At 39.6% G+C, this 25,132-nt stretch overlaps 1 protein-coding gene across 2 annotated transcripts in view; it reads left to right on the top strand.

Annotated features, from left to right (window-relative positions):
• Nucleotides 1-25,132, top strand: part of rspo1 (R-spondin 1) — a 200,935-nt gene that overhangs the window by 98,752 nt on the left and 77,051 nt on the right. For both annotated transcript variants that reach the window (XM_043717871.1, XM_043717872.1), the window contains exon 4: nucleotides 22,983-23,132. In XM_043717871.1, coding sequence (XP_043573806.1) covers nucleotides 22,983-23,132 — 150 coding nt within the window. The remainder of the gene's footprint in view (nucleotides 1-22,982; nucleotides 23,133-25,132) is intronic.

Genomic DNA, 25,132 nt, shown 5'->3' with positions numbered 1-25,132 from the left:
GTTAAGGTCCATTCTCCCCTGAAGGTGGCAACGCAGGTGAGTAGAGTGGTCAAAAAGGCATATGGCATGCTTTCCTTCATCAGATGGGGTATTGAGTACAAGAGTTAGCAGGTCATGTTACAGTCGTATAAGACTTTGGTTCGGCTACATTTAGAATACTGTGTCCAGTTCTGGTTGCCACATTACTAAAAGGATGTGGATGCTTTGGCGAGGGTGCAGAGGAGGTTTACCAGGATGTTTCCTGGTATGGAGGGTGCTAGCTTTGAGGACTGGTTGAGTAGATTAGGATTATTTTCATTGGAAAGAAGGAGGTTGAGGGGAACCTGATTAGGGCCTATAAAATATGAGAGTTGTAGACAGGGTAGATGACAAATAACTTTTTCCCAGAGTGGAGGACTCAATTTCTCGGGGTCATGATTTCAAAGTGAAAGGGGAAAAGTTTAGGGGAGATATGCGTGGAAAGTTCTTGATGCAGAAGGTAGTGGGCCCCTGAATGCATTGCCAGTGGAGGTGGTAAGCACCGGAATGATAATGTCATTCAAGATATATCTAGACAGATACATGAATGGGCAGGGAGCAAAGGGATACAGATCCTTAGAAAATAGGCTACAGGTTTAAATAGAGGATCTGGATCAATGCAGGCTTGGTGGGCCGAAGGGCCTGTTCCTGTGCTGTAATGTTTTTTGTTCTTTGTTCTTCAATTGCATGTTTCTTAGCCCTTATAGAAAGGTTATAATGTCCATCTTTTTAGCTTTATTTCCTAGTTTCCTAACTTATACCAAGTATATCTGTAATGTAGTGTTACTTTCTTCTTAAATTTCTCTTTTTTCTTTGTCTAAGATTGTACCTGGATACTTTGTACATAAGATAGGGCCGTGGTGTTAGCAACATCATACACTTTTCACTGTACTCCAGTTTTTTGTAACTTGAGTACATGTGACAATAAGTTCAAAAATGCTTCTAAATTGACTCTGAGCTGCTTGTAGGATTCTTTTTTCTTTGTCTAAGATTGTACCTGGATACTTTGTACATAAGATAGGGCCGTGGTGTTAGCAACATCATACACTTTTCACTGTATTCCAGTTTTTTGTAACTTGAGTACATGTGACAATAAGTTTTTCAAAAATGCTTCTAAATTGACTCTGAGCTGCTTGTAGGATTGACTATGAGTGGACCTGAGATGAAATTAAGATCCTGTCAGAGTTAGATATGACTCTAACAAACATAACAAGTGAAATAACATAAAAATCAGTGTTAAAGCAAATTTTCAGTGATAGACCTTTAAGTTGGTTAAAGAGAAATATGATTTCACTATAGGTCTTTATGTTTAAATAGAAGAAAATAAATTAAATTGTTTTGATCAATGCTTTAAAAATGAGGAACCAGCTTTGAACATTGAATTCTATTACTATGTCTCTGAAAACATTGGTCAAAATATCTCCTTGCAATCTACTGTTGCAACTGCATCTTAAATAATAGCAAAAAGGCTTGTGGGGCTTTGATCAATGTTCCCTCTGATTAGCACTTACTTCTTTCTTATAACGAACTTCAAGATCACTAACAATGTAAATATATACAATGTGATTTTTTTTAAAAATCCCAAGGCAATTCACAGAATAGATGGAACAGGTAGGAAAGTAATTTGGAAAATTATCTGAATATGATAATTTCAGATTATTCAGATTTGAAAAGATTAATTTTGTGGAGGTGTTTACAGACTGATTGTTCTACAAAGCATAAATATTTATAGCTCCAAGGAAGCCATTTAGCCTTTTCTGTCCATGTTGCTATTTTCTAGAGCAATTCAAGACCACTTCCATTGTCCTGGTCTTCGTTCATAACCCTTATACTCACCAATTCACAAATCATAGAACCCATGCAGTGTGAAAGCAGGCCATTTGACCCTCCAAAGAACATCGCACCCAGACCCATCCCCTTGAACTGTACCTGTAACACTGCATTTCCCATGGCTATTCCACCCAGCTGGCACATCCATAGACACTATGGGCAACTTAGCATGGTCAGTCCATCCTTACCTGCATATCTTTGGACTATGGGAAGAAAATAGAGCACATACAGGAAACAATGCAGACACAGGGAATACATGCAAACTCCAGACAGACAGTTGCCCAGGGTTGGAATCGAACTCAGGTCTCTGGCACTGTGAGGCAGCAGTGCTAGCCACTGTACCTTGTGTTCCTTTGTGTTTGACTAAAAGTCATTCATACAATGACAGTCTTATGACACTGGAGCAAACTGAACACAAGGACAGATGCCAAACCAGGAGATCTATAAGTTGTGGAAAATGTCCCTAAAAATCCTGAAAGACAATCAAACGTATTCGTAAAAAAATGTAACTAACCAGAAACTGGTTATGTGTTGACTTTTGAACTTTTCTTTGTGAGGAAAGAAAGAACAGAAATGAAGGAGGGGGCAAAATGATGGAAAGAGAAAATAAAGACAGGGAGAGAGGGTGAGCTGGGAGAATTGGATGTGGAGGTGGCGATAAATAAGTGCAGCAAGGTGGGAATGAATTGATGCAAAGTAACTGGCATCAACCAGTTTTGAGAACAGAACAATGACATACAACAGCATTATGTGATAGAATCATTATAACTGGACAAAAAAGCTGTTGTACTCAATTCAAATAAATAAAACTAATTCTGTTGCTGTTCTATTCAATTGAAGAAAGGTGTCAGCTGAATTTACAATTAGAAATGGATTTGCTTTTGCTATTGTCACAATGGAACTCATGACATACAGCGAATTAAACCCAACACGATTTATTGTGATTGGATTTTCTCATAGTTGTAATTTATTTATGCAAGGCAGATCATCATGAAAGCATTATAATTCTGTGTATTCATCATGAATTGAATACAATCTTAATGTCTCATTAACAGGGTTATATGATTAAATACAATTGTGTTTAGACTAGATTTTTATTATCTTGGATTTAGAAAGTTAGGTGTTTATTTAATTGAATTGTTTAAAATAAAGGAGTTGATCATTTCTCTCCATCCAAACTATTTCACCTCATTTACAATTCCAAAACAAATGGGCTCGCATCAAAATTAGAGTAAGACATTTTAAAGATTATGTCAAAAAGCACTTTTTGATACACTATAATGTGAAATTGCCCTCCCATCCCTCCTCCAACCACTGACCTTGAGCTCATCTCCTTCCCAGGGTTGTTGAGGTTGGATCAACTGTAAGTGTAAAAATGGGATTAATAGATTTTACTTGGGAAAGGGATTACAGGCAATGGAAGCATGATAGGTAAAATGGGTATGAAGATACAAATGAGTCATTGTCCAATGGAATGACAGGAAAGGATCAATGACCTGAGGGGACTTCTCCTGTTTCTATCTTCCTAGTTATTGTGGAATAAAGGATTAACTATATCTTCGCTCGAATAATAGCTACTGAGCATATGTGTAAGGAGTCATGCCATGTTAATGTCAGATCACATGGTACTGGGACCAAAGTGTGTTGAGTTCCAGAGATGTACTCTCTTACTATCTCATCTATATAGTTGTACTTAATAAAGCTAGCTGCTTTGTTCACTGCCATGGTTGGTTGTACCTTCTATCAACAACCCAGACACGATCTTACTACCCCCAAAGCCCAGGAGGCAGTACCAAGAACAACAGAAAGGATGATTTACAGTAGCAGAAGAAAGCATCAGAAAACATTATAAAGGCATGTTTTAAGGAAAGAGAGAAAGTAGGTCAGGAAAAGGAGCTCCATATGCAATAGAGCACAAGGACATGTTAAAACAGATCTAACATGTGTAGAAAGTAAAATTTCAGGAATTAGAAACATTCCATGTTACTTGACAGAGATGAACAATTGGAATTGGTTGTCAGGAAAGGATTGTATTAAAACACTGGAGTCATTTAGGAAATTAAAGGACCAGATCAAATAAGCTAGAACAGCTTTCCTCATTCTCACTGACTATATGACAGAACTGACAGGCAGTCCCACTGGGCTCAAGCTGAATAAATGTCACATGTAAAGCAGCAACAGGACATGTGTCACACATAACAACAAATACCGGGAACAGATTTTAAGGCTTACGGGTGAAGTCATAAACCACAAAATGGCGCAGCTTACTAGCAACTGATTTCTTCATCAGTACTGCCAAACCCCATCGTGCGAAAATCAAGTGACTGATACTTTTCTGCAAAGTTCATCTGTTATTATTTAAGTCTTTCTCATGTCTGAGAAAAGTGTGCCAGGTACTTAGTGAAGCACAAGGGTAATCATGCCTCATTAATATTTTCATAATTTTCTCAACTTTCACATATCTCTCCGCAACAGTTATTGGTTACTAATGTTACTAATGAGAAAACAACTATCAAAATTCAATAAATGTTATAGTTGTTACCGCTTCGTGCAAGAGTAATTTGTCTGCTTTACTCCCAGTAATCACAGTGTGGCAACGGAGCAGAGCTTACAGTACTCTGGCTTTCATGGCAGTAAGAGAGCAAATGGGTTTGCTGTTGCTGGACTTCTGATATGTTTGTTGCAATAGAAATTCAGTTGCGGGTTCAATCACCACTAAACATCAAATAATTCAGAATATTATTTTAAGTTGTGATTTTGGCAAAGATTTGTACCTCAGGTTATGAATCAGGTTGTAAGATTGCTCACTGAGATGATAGGTTTGTTCTCAGACATTTTGCTACCATGCTAGGTAACATCATCAGTGAACCTCCAATGAAACACTGGTGTTTGCTATTTATCTGTTTTTATTAGAGTGGCGGTGGAAAAGCACAGCAGGTCAGGCAGTATTCAAGGAGCAGGAAAATCAATGTTTTGGGCAGAAGCCCTTCATCTTGATGAAGAGCTCCTGCCCTAAAAGTTGATTTTCCTGCCCCTCGGATACTGCCTGACCTGCTGTGCTTTTCCAGCACAACTCTAATCTTGACTCTGATCTCCAGCATCTGCAGTTCTCGCTTTCATCATTTATCTGTCTGGGTCTGTTGTAGTGGGTGATATCACTTCAGGTTCTTTTTCTGAGAGGTTGGTAAATGGGGTCCAAATCATTACATTTGTTAATGGAGTTCTGGTTTGAATGCCAGTCGTCTAGGAATTACCATGCGTATCTTTGTTTAGCCTGTCATAGACAAACTCGTGTCTCTCTTCATCTGTGTGTATGGATACTAGTGATAGTTGGTCATGTCTTATAATGGCTAGTTGGTGCTCATGTATCCTGGTGGCTAGTTATATTCCTGTCTGCCCAATGTAATGTTTGTTGCAGTCCTTGCAGGTTTTTTTGTATGTGAGGTTCATTCTGCTGTTCGATGGTAGGTTTATGGGCTACCATAATGCCTAGGGGCTGCAGTAGTCTGCTTGTCATCTTTGAGATGTCTTTAATGTATGGCAGGTTGGCTAGAGGGGTGTGTTGTGTCTTCTTTTTTAGGTTTGTTGTGTGGGAATCGATGGACTATGCTTATCGGGTAACTCTTGTTCCCGAATATGTTGTACAAGTGTTTTCCTTGGCTTCTCATAGTTCCTGGGTGCTGAAGAGTGTTGTGGCTCATTTAAATAATGTTCTGATGTAGCTCCATTTGTAGGTGTTGGGAGGATTGCTCCTGCAGTTGAGTATCTGGTCAGTGTGTATAGCTTTCCAGTACATGCTGGTCTGTGGCTCTACATTGGATTTGTGTTCTCCCGTGACATCTAAGAAGAGGAGTCTATTGTTCTCTTCCTCTTTGGTTAACTTTATACTGGTCAGAATGTTGTTATGTGTTTGTGTGCTTCTTCTCATTTGCTGCGTTTCATGATGACAAAAGTGTCATCCATGTAGTGGAGCCAAAGCTTTGGCAGATCGTAGGAAGTGCTATTCATTCTAACCTCTGCATAACTGCTTCTGCTAAGAGTACTGGTATTGGTGATCCTATTGGTGTCCCATTGATTTGTTTGTAGATCATGTCATTGAAGGTGAAGTGGGTTGAGAGGCACAGGTGGACTAGTTTGCGGACGCTGTCCTTGCTGATGGAGTTGATGCTGTCAGGTGTATTTGTCCTTGATTAGTCTAGCAGTGAGGCCAGTGTTTCTTTGGCTAGGGTGAGTTTATTGATGTGAATAGGGCTGTCAGGTTAAAGGAAACCATGGCCTTGTCATACTCTACCATGGTGTCTTTGATACTGTTAGGAATTGCTGGTTGGAGTGGCGTGAGTCTTCTACTAGGTGTTTCAGTTTGTGTTGCAGTTCCTTTGCTCATCTGTATACCAGTATACTGGAAAGTGAGACTATGGGTCTGAGGGGACTCCTTGGTTATGTACCTTTTGTAATCCATAGAAATGGGATGTATTGGATCCTTCAGGTTTCATTCTTTGGAGGTCTGTCTTGTTAATTTCACCAGTCTCATGAAGTTTCCTCAGGGATTCTGTAAGACAGTTTTCTGGCTGTGAAGTCGGGCCCATTGCTATGGCTGAAAATGGGAAGCCTTCAGAAAGAGATAACAAGAGTCCAGTGAAAGTATATTCCTGTTAGAGTGAAAGGCAAGGCTGGGAATGCTGGATGACCAAAATTCAGGTTTTGGTCAAGAAAAAGAAGGAAACATGTATCAGGTATAGACCTGCCCAAAACGTCAATTCTCCTGCTCCTTGGATGCTGCCTGACTTGCTGTGCTTTTCCAGCAACACATTTTTCAGCTCTGATCTCCAGCATCTGCAGTCCTCACTTTCTCCTAGTTGATTTTAACCTACTGTGAATCCTCTTGCAAGGATGCCTTCCTTGAAGAAGCTCTCTTCCTCCCTCTACAAGGATTCTTGAAGAAGGGCTTATGCCCGAAATGCCGATTCTCCTGCTCCTTGGATGCTGCCTGACCTGCTGCACTTTTCCAGCAACACATTTTTCAGCTCAGGTATGGACAGCAGAGATCAGGTGAATCTTTAGGAGAGTATAAAGGCAGTAGGAGTATACTCAAGAGGAAAATCAGGCCAGCAAAAAGGGGACATGAGGCAAAGATGGTTAAGGAGAATCCAAAGGGATTCTATAAATACATTAAGGATAAAATGATAACTAGGGAGAGAATAGGGCCCCTCAAAGATCATCAAGGCTGTCCTTATATGGAACCGCAGGACAGGGGGGAGATACTAAATAGGTATTTTGCATCAGTGTTTGCTGTGGAGAAGGAAACAGAAGATACAGAATGTGGGAAATAGATGGTGACATCTGGAAAAATGTCCATATTGCAAAGGAGGTGATGCTGGATGTCTTAAAACACAAAAAGGTGGATAAATCCCCAGGACCTGATCAGGTGTAGCTTAGAATTCTGTGGGAACCTAGTGAAGTGATTGCTGGGCCCCTTGCTGAAATATTTGTATCATTGATAGTCACAAGTGAGGTGCCAGAGGTCTGGATGTTGGCTAACGTGATGCCACTATTTCAGAAAGGTTGGAAGGACAAGCTAGGGAACTATAGACCAGTGAGCCTGACATCAGTGGTGACCACGTTGTTGGAGGGAATCCTGAGGGACAGGATTTACATGTATTTGGAAAGGCAAGGGCTGATTAGGGATAGTCAACATGGCTTTGTGCGTGGGAAGTCATGTCTCATGAACTTATTCGAGTTTTTGAAGAAGCAACAAAGAGGATTGATGAGGGCAGAGTGGTGGGCATGATCTATATGGTCTTCAGTAAGGCGTTCAACAAGTTTTCTTATGGTAAACTGGTTAGCAAGGTTAGCTCACATGGAATATGGGGAGAACTACCCATTTGGATACAGAACTGGCTTAAAGGTAGAAGACAGAGGGTGGTGGTGGAGGATTGCCTTTCAGACTGGAGGCCTGTGACCAGTGGTATACCACAATAATTGGTGTTGTGTCCATTGCTTTTCATCATTTACATAAATGATTCAGATGTGAACATAAGAGGTATAATTAATAAGTTTGCAGATGACACCAAAATTGGTGGTGTAGTGGGCAGTGAAGAAGGTTACCTCAGAGTACAACGGGATCTTGATCACATGGGCCAATGGGCCGAGGAGTGGCAAATGGAGTTTAGATAAATGTGAGGTGCTACGTTTTAGGAAGGCAAATCAGGGCAGGACTTATACACTTAATAGTGAGGTCCTGGGGAGTGTTGCTGAACAAAGAGACCTTGGAGTGCAGGTTTCTAGTTCCTTCAAAGTGGAGTTGCAGGTAAACAGGATAGTGAAGAAGGTGTTTGGTATGCTTTCGTTTATTGGTCAGAGTACTGAGTATGGGAGTTGGGAGGTCATGTTGTGGCTATACAGGACATTGGTTGGGCTATTTTTGAAATATTGTGTGCAATTCTGGTCTCCCTTCTATTGGAAGGATTTGCAAAATTTGAAAGGGTTCAGAAAAGGTTTACAAGGATGTTGCCATGATTGGAGGGTTTGAGCTATAGGGTCAGGCTGAATAGGCTGGGGCTGTTTTCCCTGGAGCATTGGAGTCTGAGAGATGTCCTTATAAAGGTTTATAAAATCATGAGGGCATGGATAGATTGAATAGACAAAAATCTTTCCCCTGGGGTTGGGGAGTCCAGAACTAGAGGTTTAGAATGAGAGGGGAAAAAAATTAAAAGGGACCTAAGGGGCAACTTTTTCACACAGAGGGTGGTGTGTGTATGGAATGAGTTGTCAGAGGAAGTAGTGGAGGCTGGTACAATTACAGCATTTAAAAGGCATCTGGATGTGTATATGAATAGGAAGAGTTTAGAGGGATATGGCCAAGAGCTGACAAATGGGGATTAATTTAGGATATCTGGTCAGCATGGTTGAATTGGACCAAAGGGTTTATCTCCTTGATGAGGGCAGAGTGGTGGACGTGATCTATATGGATTTTGTAAGGTGTTCTGTACATCTCTGTGACTATATGATGGCCACAGGCAACAGGCTCTATTTGGGAATGTTGTGAAAGGAACAGACATTGTCTGTTAGGCTGTGGAAGGTGAGAAATTATCCATTTTGTCAACAAGAATATCAGCAAAGCTCTACTTTGACCAAAACAAATGGCAAACTTCCAGTCATCATTACAGAGATATAGCATTTCCAGCAATTAAAGCAGCATTGGGATACTTTTGAATTAACAAACCTTAAATTAACAAGGTACTGTATATACTTAAGTAACAGTCAATCTCATATAAAAGTCAACCTCTATTTTTGGCTAAAAAGTCTGGAATTTTTCATGTATCTCTGTAAAAGTTGACCCCAGTTCTTCACAGATGACAGATCGACATTTATGAGTCAGTCTGCCAGCTGTCTCACTCGGCTCCAGATAGCCAGAATTACTGCAATTTGTTGGGCTTTCTTCCTTTATTCGTTTAGAGCTCAATTGGGCTTCTGCTAATGATACAGTATGAATTTTGACAGGCATGAATTTCAGCCCCTCAAAAGTAGTATCTATGTAACAGTTGACCCCATAACTTTAACTTTAAAAAGTAGTCAAAAAATTCAACTATTACTTGAGTATGTACAGTAGATTATCACCTTACAAACTAACGGCAGGTGATCTAATATTCCAAGAAAGATTTGCTTTCAGAAGTGGGCCAAATAAATAATTGAAAAAGACTTCTTCAAGTACAGAATTATTTCCAAACTAGATACTAAATGATGAGCTAAACAATTAAATATGCAATTTTATTCAATAATGTCTACAGCTTATGGTATTACAGCTCTCATCAAGGCATAAAACAAGGCACAGATACATTTGATAAAACTCTGCAAACTTCCAACAAGTACATGAACTGAAAGCATTCAAACCATCCTCTTTTAAGAATTTTAAGCATCTGGTTTGTCATTCTGGGAATGCAATATTTAAGTTTGATTAGTGAAAACCTGTGACTGGAACTTTTAAATTAAAATCTTTAAAAAAAATTGTCATTAGAATTACTGTAAGTCTTTGTCAGAATTATTGCAGTCCAAAGAAGATTTAACATTGGAGAAAAATAGTCAAATTGTTCTTGGAAGCAGAATGGAAGAAAAATGGCAGCAAAATCCTGAGAGAAGAACAGTGTAACGTAATTTATTCAGTTTATGTGTGGTATATAAAACACAAAGACCTGCACAACAAGCCACAAAAAGAGGGGGCTAGATAGCAGATTCTAAGTGTCAGTATCAGTGCTATAGAATAAGAAAGCTTCCCAGCTGCAAGAAATACCCAGCGACCAAAAAAGGTAATGCCTGTAAATTATGAAGCCTGCAGACCACCCAGACTTGAGTGCAGAAACTTGTGTGGTGTAGAAGTAGTGGTAAAGGTAATTGCATACATGAACATACATATGTTAACTATGGAGAAAAACAAAGCTGTGATGGGGATATTTTGCATAAAGTAATGGTTCTAAAGGATTGATGTGGACAGCTATATTAAGCCAATAACGTTATACAGATTTGCTAAGGAGAAAGATAGGACATCTTCGAATCTTGTGGAGAGAAGACTTATATCCTAGGTTTCCTTATAGTCCCAGCATGATGTAATTTGCACCGGATTGCTGATACGCAACTGGTTTAAGACAAACACCTCTCCTTGTTAAGGCTCACTAGTGATTTTCTTCTTGCACTGTCAAAAAATAAACCATAGACCCAAACAAAAGCAAAAGGACCGCAGAAGCTAGAAATCAGAAACAAAACCAGGAACTGCTGGAAAAACTCAGCTGGTTTGGCAGCATCTGAGGAGAGAAAGCAGAGTTAGTGTTTCAGGTACAACTGAACCTTCTTCCATTAGAAATGATCAAATGGGGCTGCGTTGGTTTTAAATTTTGAACCCAACATCTGGTTGCACATGTACACTGAGTGCTCCAAGCTGTACAAGAAGCCAATGTTTCCATTTGTATCAGTACAATCTCACTAACATTCTTGTATGCTATTGTACAGAGTGCATCAATCTCATTTGCAATTGCAATAATTTTAGTAATGGTGTGTTAATTTTCGATGTATTCCTCTAACATCTGCTGAACAGAACACAGATAGAAATAAAGAAACTTTTGCTAGCATGCAAGACAAATTAACACCTTATATAATGTCATGATAAATGCTTCATTCAACCTGAAAGGGCATCAAGCTAGTCTTGAATGGAATAATTTCAAAATGTCACATGACACTTTTGTGGCTTGGAGATTTTGGAGTTAATTATCACTGACTCATTCTAACGGTTAATAGGATGACAAAAGGATTTCTGAAACTATACTTGGAATTTTACCTCCAGGAACACATTTCGGCAGCTCCTAATAAACATCACCAGCACTGATTCAGCAGCTGATCATTCAGCTCTGCAGGTAAACCTCAGAATAATGTTCTGACATTGGAAGATAGCTTTACAAATTATAGGAACCACCTGTGAGGCTTCATTTCTACTGTTTCATTCGTCATTATTGGGCTGATGCAGCACCATCACTAACACAGCGTAAAAAAAAAGCTCAATTTATCTCTATTAGTGATAATGCTCCATACAGTCCTCCTTCAAAGCTGCTTCATCTAACCCTGCAAGGTACAGTATCACTGCACTGAGCAAATATGATATGACTGGCAGCAGATACAACACGAGGAATGAACATAATGTTTTAGAACTGCATCATGTTGTGTTGGATAGGCAGCTTGGCCATTTGTCTTTCAGAATGTAGCAGATGGATTCTTGAAAGGAATAAGCAACCTATAAAAGCAAAGTTTTTCTAAAATGCTATAAGAGACCACACTTGAAGTATTGTGTACAGATTTGATCTCTCTTACCAGAAGAAGTATATATTTGCCTTGGAGGGTGTGTAGTAAGTGTCCACAAAACTGATTTCTAGGATGAAGAGACTGTTCTTTGAGAAGATGTTGAAGTTTAAGAGGAGCAGTCATGTTCCATGAGGTTTCTTAGAGGCTGGCACATGTCCGATGCCAATGCCCAGGAATGAAGGGTACATGTGGTTGGTGGCTATGGAGCATGCCCCGAGATGTTCTGCCCAGTTTCCAACGTGGAGATCATCTGGAGACAGTGGCGAGGTGAATGCATCAGGTATGCACACTGGTTTCCTTGCCAGATTTTTCCAGCATCTAGCATGTTTGGTGAGGTTGGTAAAATAGGAGGCTGACTATTAATGAGGTAAGTTAGACTGTTAATAATGCACTTAACAAGTAACAATGAGCATCCATTGGCAACTCACCACTACCCAGTGAGAATCTTGCCACATCACTCGTGAAAAGTGTAAAGGATGTTGCGAGTTGCTCCTGATGTCATGATGACTCTTGACACATTCATTGGCCAATTCTGGAAGACATCTGGGCACAGCACACACCACTCAGATACCGATAATATTCCACTGAGAGTATATTCAAAACAGAAGTTTCAGGTATGAAGGGATTTTTTAAATTCACTTGTGGGTGGCAACATTTGTTGCCTGCACTTAATGAAGGGATATAGTGACAGTATGGACAGGTGAAGTTGAAGTCAAAGATCAGCCATTAGAGGCAGTTAGAGGCAATCAAACAAGTGCTCTGTGCAAATGTATAACTGCCACCTTTTCAAAAAAACATTTAATTCCAGCTGAATCCTGGGAAAGGAAACTGCCATTTAGTTGCCCCTTTAATTTTTTTAAACCTGTCCACAAGTTTTCATAATTTCTTTAAACACTTTCCTGCAACTCCTAGTCTCTCACAATTTATGAAGTATTCTGGCTTATTTTTCTTAGGTCCAAAGTGGATGACTTCACACTTCTCAATGTTGAACTCGATCAGTCACAGTTTTATCTACATACTTAGTCTTTGGAGAAGGGACACTTAGATTTTTTTTTTGTCCTGACGAATGCAAATTTCTGAAGAGTTTCTGTGATTTCATCATTAGTCTGGGTGATGTGATGCCTGTGATAGAGGGGTAGACCAACAAAAAGTGCTAACGATATGCAATAAAGCCCAATTCTTACTTTTATTTTCTGCCAACTTTCTACCTGCTTTGCTGCTCAACTCTTTGCCAGGACAAAGTTCCATTTCCTCTGTTACCTCAATGAGCTTTTACAAAGATTAATCTCCATCTGTTCTCACTTGATAATCGTATTTGCACTTTTGCCAGCCAAGGTTACTGATTTGTTATAGAATTAATGTGACCAAGTTCACCGATGTTACAGTCACTATTTCCCTTCCCATCTCCATCTGAAGGTGTTTGTGACCCTGCGACTTTTAAGATCAGCCTGCTTAACACAGATTAGAAGTTGAGCCCTGTATCCAAGGTTTTTTTGTTGAGCTTTCAGAGATGGTTACATGAACATTAGTTCAACAAAACAAATATCTCGCCATCAATGAGGAAAACTCAGACATTGAACAGAAGCAGCAGAAAAAAAAAGTTTAAAATTAAAGTGGGGAAATTACCTCTCTGGGCATGTGTGCAACAGGTATTGACATCAGGAAATGGACTTCATTATTGGCAAGTGTGAAACAGGATGTTGGTCCATTTAAAACATACTTATATTTTTTGTAACAAAAAACTGTACTACATTTTAAAATCCTTTTCAGCGTTTGTCACATTTAATGATGAAACTTAGAGTCATAGAGATCTACAAAACAGAAACAGACCTTTTGGTCCAACTCATCCATGCTGACCAAATAACCTAACCTAATCTAGTCCCATTTGCCAGCACTTGGCTCATATCCCTCTACACCCTTCATATTCATCTACCCATCCAGATGCCTTTCAAATGTTGTAATTGTACCACCTTCCACCACTTTGTCTGGCAGCTCATTCCATACATGGACTACCCTCTGTGTAGAAAAGTTGCCCCTTAGCACCGTTTTAAATTTTTCCCCTCTCACCCTAAAACTATGCCCTCTCGTTCTGGACTCTCCCACCCCATGGAAAAAGACCTTGTCTATTTAACCTATCCAATCCCCTCATGATTTTATAAACCTCTATAAGGTCACTCCCTCAGCTTCCGACACTCCAGAGAAAACAGCTCCAGCCTATTCAGCCTCCCCCTGTAAGTCAAATCCTCTAACCTTGGCAACATCCTTGTAACTCTTTTCTGAACCCTTTCAAGTTTCACAACATCTTTCAGATAGGAGGGAGACCAGAATTGCACACAATATTTCTAAAGTGGCCTAACCAATGTCCTGTACAGCCGCAACATGACCTCTCAACTCCTACACTCAAAGCTCTGTCCAATATTGCAGGTCTGAGAAATTTATTCAATCAGAAAAGGGCACTTGGTCCATAAAGAGTACTTTTCTGCCTGGTGTATGGTGCCTGTATTAACTGATAAAAAGCCTCTCTTTAACCTCATGTCCCTTCACCCAATGATTAAAAATTTGGTGATTTAAGTTCCTCACTAAACATAGGCAAATTGTATGCTTTGTAAAGACTGCATCTTTTTATTTTGCTGCTTTTTGATTGCGACTGAATTGGGAAAAATCATAGAATCATAGAATCCCTACAGTGTGGAAGCAGGCCATTTGGCCCATTGAGTCTATACCAATCCTCCAAATAACATCCCATTCAGACCCACCTCCCTTCCCCATCCTCGTAACCCTGCATTCCCCATGGCTAAACTACCTAGCCTGCACATCTTCAGACTGTTTTGCAACAAAGGACTGAAAAAGGAATTCCTGTACTTCTTTAAAAAGCAACTTGTGCAACATGTTGTGGTTTGTTTAAGCAGTCAGAGAAGCTGTTTATAGATGGGCTAACACCTGGGGGTGTAGGTGAAGTGAGATTTGGCTAGCAACAGTTTACTGACCAATGCCCATCAGCTTCTGGGTAGCTGAGCAGCCTGTAGATGTGAATGATACTGAAGAAGCCTTTAGACTGATGAAAGGGCAGATGGTCTCTCTCTCTGTGTCGTTAAAGTATAATATTTAAATCTTGAAGAAAGCCAATTTATTTTCTCCCACCAGTTGCTACTAAGTCAGACTTTATAATTCATGAATTAGTCACGCTATGCCTCCTGTGAAGAAGCGAGATAACCTGAAGGAAAAGATCAGAGAACTGAATGTTAAGGAAAACAAAAGGGACTTTCCATTGAATCCCGAGGGCATGTACTATTGAGCTGTTTCCCCACTATCATTCCCCTTCAAGTATAACACCAGTGGTTTCCTATCTGTTTGTGTCTGACTGTATGTGTAGGGAGACTTTAGAAGGAGGTTAGAGTTTTTTCTAGTAGTTACATATCTTCAATTTTTAGTTATCTACTTATGGTTAGAATCTATTTATTTGTAATGAATAATGTTTCTATATTAAATATAGAAATGAAGCCTCAGTTTTCTGTTAATCTTGATCTGTCCGACAGGCAAACTGGGGACCTTGATAATATTTATAACTTGTGTTTTGACTCTGTGAATAGCAGGGACTGATTTCCAGCTTGCCTCTCTAGTGAAACATGACAAAATTTGGATGCTCACTCAGGTTTGACTTGAAGCAGAGACAACAATGATTAGTATTAGTCAATAGCACAGATGAAGAAAAATGCCATGATCTGTATTTAGATCGGAAATGACATTGGGAACAGCAAATGATTAACTTCAGGTGACAGAGTTGTTCTTGATATTTTCTAATTCACTTTGAAAACACAGGCTAATTAATTTGGCAGGTAAACAATAAACAGTATGAGGGAAGATGTTACGTATTTTATTCAACAATAAAACAACTACAGAGGTCAACTGAAGACATTCAACCTCATTTTGAAGTTGAAGTAAAGAGCTTAAGTACTTCAACAGAGATGTGGATTGAGAAAAATGATTTGCTTGCATAGATTGAAGATGGGCTGTATACAATTCCATGGAAACCAACATTGAGATGGAAGACCACTGTCTGCAGATTCAGGACATGATCAAGAAGTAACTATTTGACCCAAAAATCCAGGATACTGTCAAAGAAATTGCCTGGCTCAGAAACCAAGGACAACGTAAAAAAGTCAATATCTTTTTCAACAAAGCAATTGTGTTCCATGAAGGGAATTGTGGGGTTAAAAGTTCCCTGGTAGTTTCTGAGGGGCAGCTATCTGTTTCAGTCAGGAACGTTGTTCTGTGAAAATAATCCAGGAGATTAAGATCCAGTTAAGATAATAGACTGGCATCCTCAGTGAATGACATCCAAGAGGTAAAACACCCTCTAGGGTAGGTAGTCTTTAGAGAGCAGGCAGGTCAAGAACAAAACCAAGGTCAACAGTCAACAAACCAAAGACCTACCCAATGTCCAAGTCCAAACTGAATGCATTCTGGAAAAATTGTAAAACCTCCATACCACCTGGAATTGTCAGCGCAGATCTTGGATGGAATAGGGGGAGTGGTAAATGCAGTTATATACATGGATATGTAAATATAACTGAGAAGCAAAGACATTTGTAGGTATATTTTGCATTAGGTAATGGTTCTGAAAGAGTTAGTGTTGAGAACTGCATTAAACTCCACCCAATCTGATGATGTCATTACAGACTTGGGCAAAGAAAAGCCAGAATATCAAGTTGACTACAAAGGTAAAAGAGTTTTTGTTTTATTTTGGTGATTTCTATAAGGGGGAAATCTTCAACAACGGCATCCAGTTTTCAATGAATGATTCCCATCCAACAATATATAATATTGATATAATATAATTGCAGCAGTTCAACTTTATTTTTGTTTCACTTTTATAGGCACAGTTGTTAAATAAGCACAGTTCTTTCGGTGTAAAATGAACAGAACACTTAAGACCTAATATCTGCACTTCACGAAGCCTCCTTGTAAGCTTTCATTGACTAACCCAGCTCGTCCATGCCTTTCCGTCCCACTCCATGCCCATGTGACTTAACATTGGAAGTAGTACATTTGAGATGTGTTGGGCTTTGACTTCACTGTATATTGGATGCTCCAAGCTGAAGGAGAGGCCAGAGTTCACTGTTGAATTAGTACAACCTGACTAACATCACCATGTAACATTGCGCAGTGTGCATGTATCACCACAGCCACTGTATCCGTCTTACAGATGATGAATTAATTTCATATGTATACCCTTAACATCTGTTCACATGGAACACAGACACAAGTAAAGTAAGTGTTGGTGGTATACAAGAGAAATTAGCACTTCGCATAATATTACTGTAAACTCTTCAAACATCTTGACAGGGCATCAAGATAGCTTTCAACAGAATCATTTTAAAAATGTTGCATGACTGTTTTGTGGCTAGGCAAGTTACACTACCGAATAGAAAAATCAGAGAATTGATAAAGTTTTACTTATGTGATGATTGGGAATAGTGGAGCCTGATTTTCAGCACTCAATGAGGCATAACGGTATTGAGTACTTGGCAACCAATTAGCTTCCTGCACCAGAACACATTCACTTTAGAGATAGAAAACATTTAATGGATGCTGTCAGCTTTTATTTCAAAATCCTGTCTGGCTTTAGCAAGATCTTGTACAGTGATATTACATCAATACTTGAGCATTCTGAATGCAAACCCATTCCACTGTCAGAAAATACAGAAACATCTTTCACAACAATTTAAAGTGACAGAGATAAAGCCTATCTGTCATCATTTAAGAGGATTGCTTTTTGAACTTTGTTTACAGTTGATGATTTGAGGACTCTGGTGGAACACATACTGGACCTGACAAAATCGACTGTATGCATGTTTGTGATGGTCAAGATGACTAGAAATTTGACTGTAAAATGTGATTGCACAGCTCAATTGAAGTTTCCAAGATGTTGTAAAGTTGGTCTGTAAAAATGGTAAAATTATAAAAAGGGGGAGAATGTTGTGTGGTCCCTTTAACAGATGGTGTTCTTTTTGGTGCTTAGAGTTAAAATGAATGTCTGACAGCAGTTAAGTACAGGTGCACAGATTTTGTATCGAACAGCCAAGCAGAATTTTTACTAAGATAACAAATCTTTTCAAATTTAGCCAATTAATTTATTCCAAGCACTTACTGATTGAAAGCCCGTTAAATTTAAATCTGATGGTGTTGGCAACCTTGAACCAATCCAGTTGTAAAGAAATTAGTATGTCTACATGGGTATAATAATGGGGACAAATGGACAGAGAAGAGAGAGCTAACTGCCAACGAGAGGGATAAGAACTTTCCCTTAGTTCTCAGAAAAGAACACCATCTATTCATAAAGGTACACAGCAGTCTTCGATAATATTCTTGAGAAAACAACTGAGAAGGCATTTCGGACAGAGAAAGATGATGGAAGAAGATATAGAAAATTTTGGAAGTCACAGACTGTGTGAACTTTGAGAGACAAAGTTTTAATTTATTGTTTTCTTATTACTTGGATTTATATAAGTGGGACCTGTGTTATTAGAAGAGTATATCAGTAGAATCTTGTTTTATTCAGGAATAGGTAGTTAGAGAGGGATTGTTCTGTTTGTTGTCATTCTGGTAATTTATTCACTATTGGAGTTAGATAATTAGATTTTTACTTGCTAATCATAGAGTGGGTGAAAGGAGTCCATTTCATTTAACCACTTCTTTATAACAGATTGAGGTAAGTTATACCATTTAAGATACTTCCTGTATTGGATTACGAGGCAAGGTGAGCTTCTCTGGCTGTTTGGTTTTAATTATCAGAGGAGTATCGACCTCCATTTCGTAACAAAGGTCAATAGGATCAGTCGGACATTGAATTTTACTTTTTCACTGATTACGATATTGCCATTTAGACTTAATCCTGCTCAATTTAAATTAGTATACAATTTCAGTTTTTTTTTCTTAATGTATAATGCTCCCTTTCCAGATTTTCTGCTAGGACCTCGAATCACACCCAAATGAAAAGAAAGTGGTCATCAAATTGCAACATAAATATAATGCTTAGTACTTTTACATCTGATGTCTGCTACATCTGGACGGGGTTTTGGTTAGTGAATGACAGTGGGTTCATAGAGAATTACACTACAATTTAATTGAAATTATTCTTGTTTTTTAATAATCTGGAAGAATGAGCATTTTGCCATTTCATACATTTCTGGGAAGGAATCCACAGTTGAGATTTTAATAGAAACTTACATGTTTTGAAGAGGGATATTTGATCAATGGAAGGCAACCAGTTGCTTTGAATGCATATTCTTGTGAGGAGAAGCATAACTGCAGAATCTAATAGCAAAATGAAAGAAAAATACTAACAGTAGTTAAGCAAAAATACTTCCAGTCAAAATGGCTGCTGAATAGGATGCTCCAACTGGAGCTCCAGGGTTCCTTCAGTTTCTTTCTCTTTTTTCCCCTTTTGGTCTCTCGGTGGATCTGGACCTGGTCTCCCAGTCGTACATGGCGGGTCCTGAGGCCTGGTCTCCTAATAGCTCCTGGTGGGTCCTGGCATGGCTTCTGAAAACCCCTAATGAGTCCTGGCCTGATGCCTCGGCAGTGTGAGAGTTCTCAGCCTAGTCTCCCGGCGGTATGTCAGTCCATCGCTCAGTGGCTTGCCACGGGTCCCAGGCCTAGTCTCTTAGCGGTATGTCTGCTGGTCTCTCGGCAGCTCACATTGGTGCCTTGATTCAGCGTGCGAGTGGATCCTGCCTGGATATAATCTCGAGGTACTTGGGGGAGATCGGAGAGATGGTAGTTTCAACAGCAGCAATGGTATCTGCAGCAGCAGCGTGGAGAACAGACAGCTGAGGTCGCTGTGGAGAGTGAGAGAGGCGGAGTGTTGAACTTTTAGCTTATTCCTTTATTTTCCTCATTTAAACTATGAAAAACTTTAATGTAAACTATAAACTTTTTTTAATTTTTATACTATTCTATGAAATAATGCTTAACTTTTTAACTCTCGTTTCTCTTACTACTTTTACCTAAGCATTTTTTGTACCTGGGTATTTTGGTACCTAAGATGGCACCATATGATTAGATGATTAGATTAGATCGCTTACAGTGTGGAAACAGGCCCTTCGGCCCAACAAGTCCACACCGACCCTCCAAAGAGCAACCCACCCAGACCCATTCCCCTACATTTACCCCTTTAACCTAACACTACGGGCAATTTAGCATGGCCAATTCACCTTACCTGCACATCTTTGTGACTGTGGGAGGAAACCGGAGCACCCGGATGAAACCCACGCAGACACGGGGAGAATGTGCAAACTCCACACAGACAGTTGCCTGAGGTGGGAGTTGAACCCGGGTCTCTGGCGCTGTGAGGCAATGGTGCTAACCACTGTGCGTGGCAAAATTAAACACTTTTCATTGTGTTCCTGTACTTGAGTGGATGTGACAGTAAAATTTAAGTTCTAAACCTAAAATCTGAAATATTATTCCATGACTGTTATGTTTCTGGCATGTTTGAGGATTTAACCATCTTCCCATGGATGGGATCCAGGTACATTGCAGTGCTATCTTTAACATAACTTCTGATGTCAATGAAGGCAAGGTTCACGGGATGATTTCCTTCTACAGTCAAAGGAACAAAAAAAAAACTGGTCCTTTAATGTGGTGCTTGCAAAATAAATGTTTTGACTACATTTTAAGTGAAATTATTCTTGTTATTTTTAACAATCAGGAAGAATTAGCATTTTGTCATTTCACTTATTTCTGATAAGGAATCCACACTTGCGATGTTAGTGGGAACTAAACTCATGTTAATAGTTGAGGGAGCCTGCCACTGTGGGGGGGGGGGGGTAACCATTTAAATAGCAGTGTTAATGACCAAACTATTTACAGAGAATGAGCTGCAGGTCAAGCCCTCAACTTTCTGTGCAAACAGGCAGCAAAACGAAAGAAAAATATATGTTCTTCTTTGAGAACAGGACAAGGCTCAGGCCAGATATGGAAATCTTAGGCAGGGTTAGAAGCGTAGAAAGTGATGAATCTGTGCTTGAGCCAGGAAGCACAATGGTCTTTTTGGTTTGTAAATGAAAGGAAAAACTATAGAAGCCAGTAAAGGCCGAAAGATGATGGTGGCAGGAGCGTCATTATCTACCAGGGTCTGAGAAAGGGGATAAATGGCCAGGAGCGAAATTAGAAAAAAAAAGTTGGACCAGCTTCTGACTTGCTATAGCCGCTTTTCCCACCAAAAGACTGAATCCAGTCTTGACAATCCACCTGGAACCATTGAAGAGCGTGATTAAGCAATTAAATGCAATCTTTCATTGATGTTACAATTTTCCCAGCATCTCATTTGCCCCATAGTGTGTCAATATCTTTGCAATTCAAAGGAGATGGCTGCACATTGGAAGGTCTGGGTAACATGACTATTCAATATTTTCTAATTTTGAAAGACCCAAAAATGACAAGGCTGATATATTTCACCGGCAGAAACCTGAAGTTCTAATGTCACCAGTAGAGTTAGGGATCATCCAGGTGCCTCCACAGTATGTCTCCCACTCCTTCTGTATTCCCTTTGGATGTGCTTCATCAACTTTCACAGGTACAGTCACATCATTCAGATGTCAGATGCTAGGTTCCCAAACAGGTTGATTTCTTCCAGCCCAGTTGGATGTGTCAGAGGATGACAGAAGCAATGTTTCAAAGATGCGATGAAAGCCAGTATGAAGAAATGCCACATTGACATCAGCTCCTGACAGGTCATAACCCTACTTGAATCAGGTGGATAGAAAATCTGTGGGAATGTTCAACTTGAGACCCAAGGATGATAAAATGAAAAGGAAAAATTAGAATGGTTAAAGAAAAGAATCCAAATGAATATTACCCAAACAGCTATTCCACATAACAATAAGTGGCCTATTTGCATTAAGTCCTGAATCAGGCTCAGTAGCAGACTTTGCACTCATAGAAGACAATAATCATTATCAGCAAGTCATAGGCAATGTTCTTACTTTAGACACATGAGGCTGGTGGTCCACCTGCTGTGGAGTGTGCTGTTTCAAGCTCCTGCTTCTCAGTTTATCTGCTATCCCTAGCTGAATCCACAACTGGAGACATGTCCTTAATTGGATTGCTTTCCAGAAAATTGAACCGGAAAGCAACCTGCTGCTGCCAATGGGATAATAACGCAAAGATGGTCCTGATGGCTGAAAAACATTCATGTTTGGAAAATTCTGTCCTACACTTTGACTGATGCTGTAAAATAAGGCAACTTCTGAACTTTATCTTGATTGCATTTCATGAGACAACTCACCAGCTTTGAGTAGTAGTTTAAGAGAACCATATGTATAGACACAAATGGAAGATTGAAGAATTCAGCACATAAATGAACATCTTATTATGTCTCTGCCAATTTACAGTGTAATGTGCATGATGGCATAGTGATCATGTCAGAGGGCTATTAAACCAGGCTAATATGCTGAGAACCTATGTTCAAATCCCACTATGACAGCTGGTGGGATTTAAATTCAACTAAATACAATCTAGAAGTGAAAACTAGCTTCAGTATGGTGACTGTGAAATGATCATCCAATGATGTAAAACCCCATTTGGTTTATTTATGTCCTTTAGGGAGGAAAATCTGCCGTCCTTACTTGATCCAGTCTATATTTAACTCTAGAGAAAAACTAACGTGGCTGTGTCTTCATTGGCCTAGCAATTAAAACACTTCAAAGTCAATTAGATATGGGCAACAGATGTTGTTCCAATTAAAACATAAAATAAATTGGGCATATGATATAAGCTTGTGATTATTAGGAAGGTGGTTCTGCATTCATGACAAACCAATCACCCACAAATCCAAGAAAATAATTTTAACAGTCTCAACATATATAGCAGACCTTTTGACTTCAATTACATGCCCTGCATTAGCTGGAAGGAACAGTTCACTGGCAAGGTTTAACATTAGCTCAACAAATTCCTTGAATTAAGACATTTTCTCTACTTGACCCATTCCCCTATGCCCTCTTCCGGTTTAGAAATTAAGAACAGGTTCTTCTTTTGTAACTCTTGTATGTGGAAAGAGTGCAAACATTATTTTTCAAGTTACAAATGAAAGAAGCTGTCAAATGGTAAAATGAGACAGGATTTTTTTTCATGCAACTTGTTTATCTTGTGTCAAAGAAATAAGATTGTGCATGAGATTACAGCCATGAAATATCAAGTTAATGTGCTATTTGTTTGGATTATATTATATTGTTCTAATGCTTGAAAAATGTGAATTTGCTGAGACATTCTTGCCATTGTTCTTCCAGAGTGCAAAATTGAGAACTGTGAGGCATGCTTCAGCAGAAACTTTTGTACTAAGTGTAAAGAAGGACTGTACCTGCATCGAGGGAAATGTTATGACAGCTGTCCAGAGGGGTTTGCAGCCACAAATGGCACCATGGAGTGTAGTCATGCTGGTGAGTATGAACCGAGTTAACACTGTTTACGAACAATTTTGTTTAAGTTTCCACAGAGGCACTGGAACAAGATGTCAACAGTAGGATCGCATTTGGAATGCACCCCAGAAAACAGATATTTTCTTGGCCAGTTTAGTTCCACCATCTTTGAATGAAAGCGTAAAACAAACAGTTACCCTGATGTCAATGGTTTACACATACAGTGCTTCTAGGAGGTGGTGGCCCAAGACAGCAGGAAGCAAGGAGGGGTTTCTATCCAGAAACATCTGGTTTAAGGTTTCGTTATATGTGGCAGGCAGAGGGCAAGTGATCACCAAATAATGTGGGTGTGGAAAATGGCATGTCAAAATAGGGATTATGCTACTAGAATGGGATGAGACCAATTGTTGCAGCAGTCTGATGGAATAAAAGCAAAGTACTGTGGGTGCTTGAAATCTGAAACAAACACAGAAAAAGCTCAACAGTTCCGGTGGCATCTGTGGAGAAAGAAATAGAGATAATGTTTTGAGTCCAGTATGACTCTTCTTCAGAATTTGGACTTCAAGGTTCTGAAGGAGAGTCACACTGGACTCAAAACATTAGCTCCATCACCAAGGACTATCTGATCCTGAGACAGAGAACTAAAAGTGTAAAATTGTTCTCATACTCAACACAGACGTCACTCAACTTTATGGATGAAAGATACCCCTGCACTTTAAATAAATTACAAAAAAAAATTACGTGCAGAAAATAGAGAAAAGAAAACCTTGAAAATAAACAACCATTTCCTTCCAAATGAACCCAAAATACCATACTTATTGAAATAAGTCATTTGCTTTGGCATATGCCTAATTGAAATAAATCATCGCCTACAATGCTAGTTATTTCAATCTTAATCAGGTTCCTTGAGAGGATGTTAACCTCTCCAATTTGCTAATATCTGCTGTGTCCACCTGGATTCTAACTCCATGATTGTTGAAGAATTCAACTGGTGTTAAGTTGCGGCACTGTGGCTCAGTGGTTAGCACTACTACCTCACAGTACTAGGTACCTGGATTCAATTCCTCCTGCAGACAACTGTCTGTGTGGAGTTTGTACTTCCACCCTGTGTTTACATGGGTTTCCTTTAAGTGCTCTAGTTTCCTCCCACAGTCCAAAGACTTGCAGGTTAGGTGGTTTGGTCATGCTAAATTGCCCAAAGTGTCCAGGGATATGGTGGCTGGATGGATTAGCCATGGGAAATGCATGGTAACAGGGATTGGTGGGATGTTCTTTGGATAGTCAGTGTAAATTTGATGGACCAAATGACCTGTTTCCATACTGTAGGAGATTCTATGCAGTTGAATGCAGTTTCCTAATTTTAGTCACTGTGCCTATTGTTCCATTTTGCTCAGCTAATATTATGATATTCAAACATGCATTTCTTTGCCAGGTCCTCACCAGTTTCAACATCTCACCATTGCTAACCTCTGTCTGCTCTGTGCTGCTGAACAGCAAGAATGCTCACTGTGAAAATCTACTGAGGCATTGTTCACCTGCAACTTGGCTTTGAGTCCAGCTTAGATCACTAGGATGAAGGGTCCCGCTCTCTTTTTGAACAGAAGCCATCTTGTTCATGGTCAACAGTCACAGTAGGGTGGCACAGTGGCTCAGTGGTTAGCACTACTGCCTCACAGCGCCAGGGACCCAGATTTGATCCCAGCCTCGGGTGACTGTCTGCGTGGAGTTTGCACATTCTTCCTGTGTCTGTGGGCTCCTGTTTCCTCCCACCGTCCAAAGTTGTATGGGTCAGGTGAATTGGCTGTGCTAAATTGCTCATAGTGATAGGTACATTAGTAGGGAGTAGGCGAATGGGTCTGGGTGGGTTACTCTTCAGAGGGTCAGTGTGGACTTGTTGGGCTGAAGTGCCTGTTTCCACACTGTAGGGTATCTAGCTATGTAACATGGCGCTATAGCCTAAAAGTGCTTATACATTTGAATCATCATTAAATTATTCAATAAATCCAATTTTTTAAAATCAT

This window comes from Chiloscyllium plagiosum, chromosome 27 (genome assembly GCF_004010195.1).
Source record: "Chiloscyllium plagiosum isolate BGI_BamShark_2017 chromosome 27, ASM401019v2, whole genome shotgun sequence".
Lineage (NCBI taxonomy): Eukaryota > Metazoa > Chordata > Chondrichthyes > Orectolobiformes > Hemiscylliidae > Chiloscyllium > Chiloscyllium plagiosum.
This window is presented reverse-complemented; position numbering and strand designations above follow the sequence as displayed.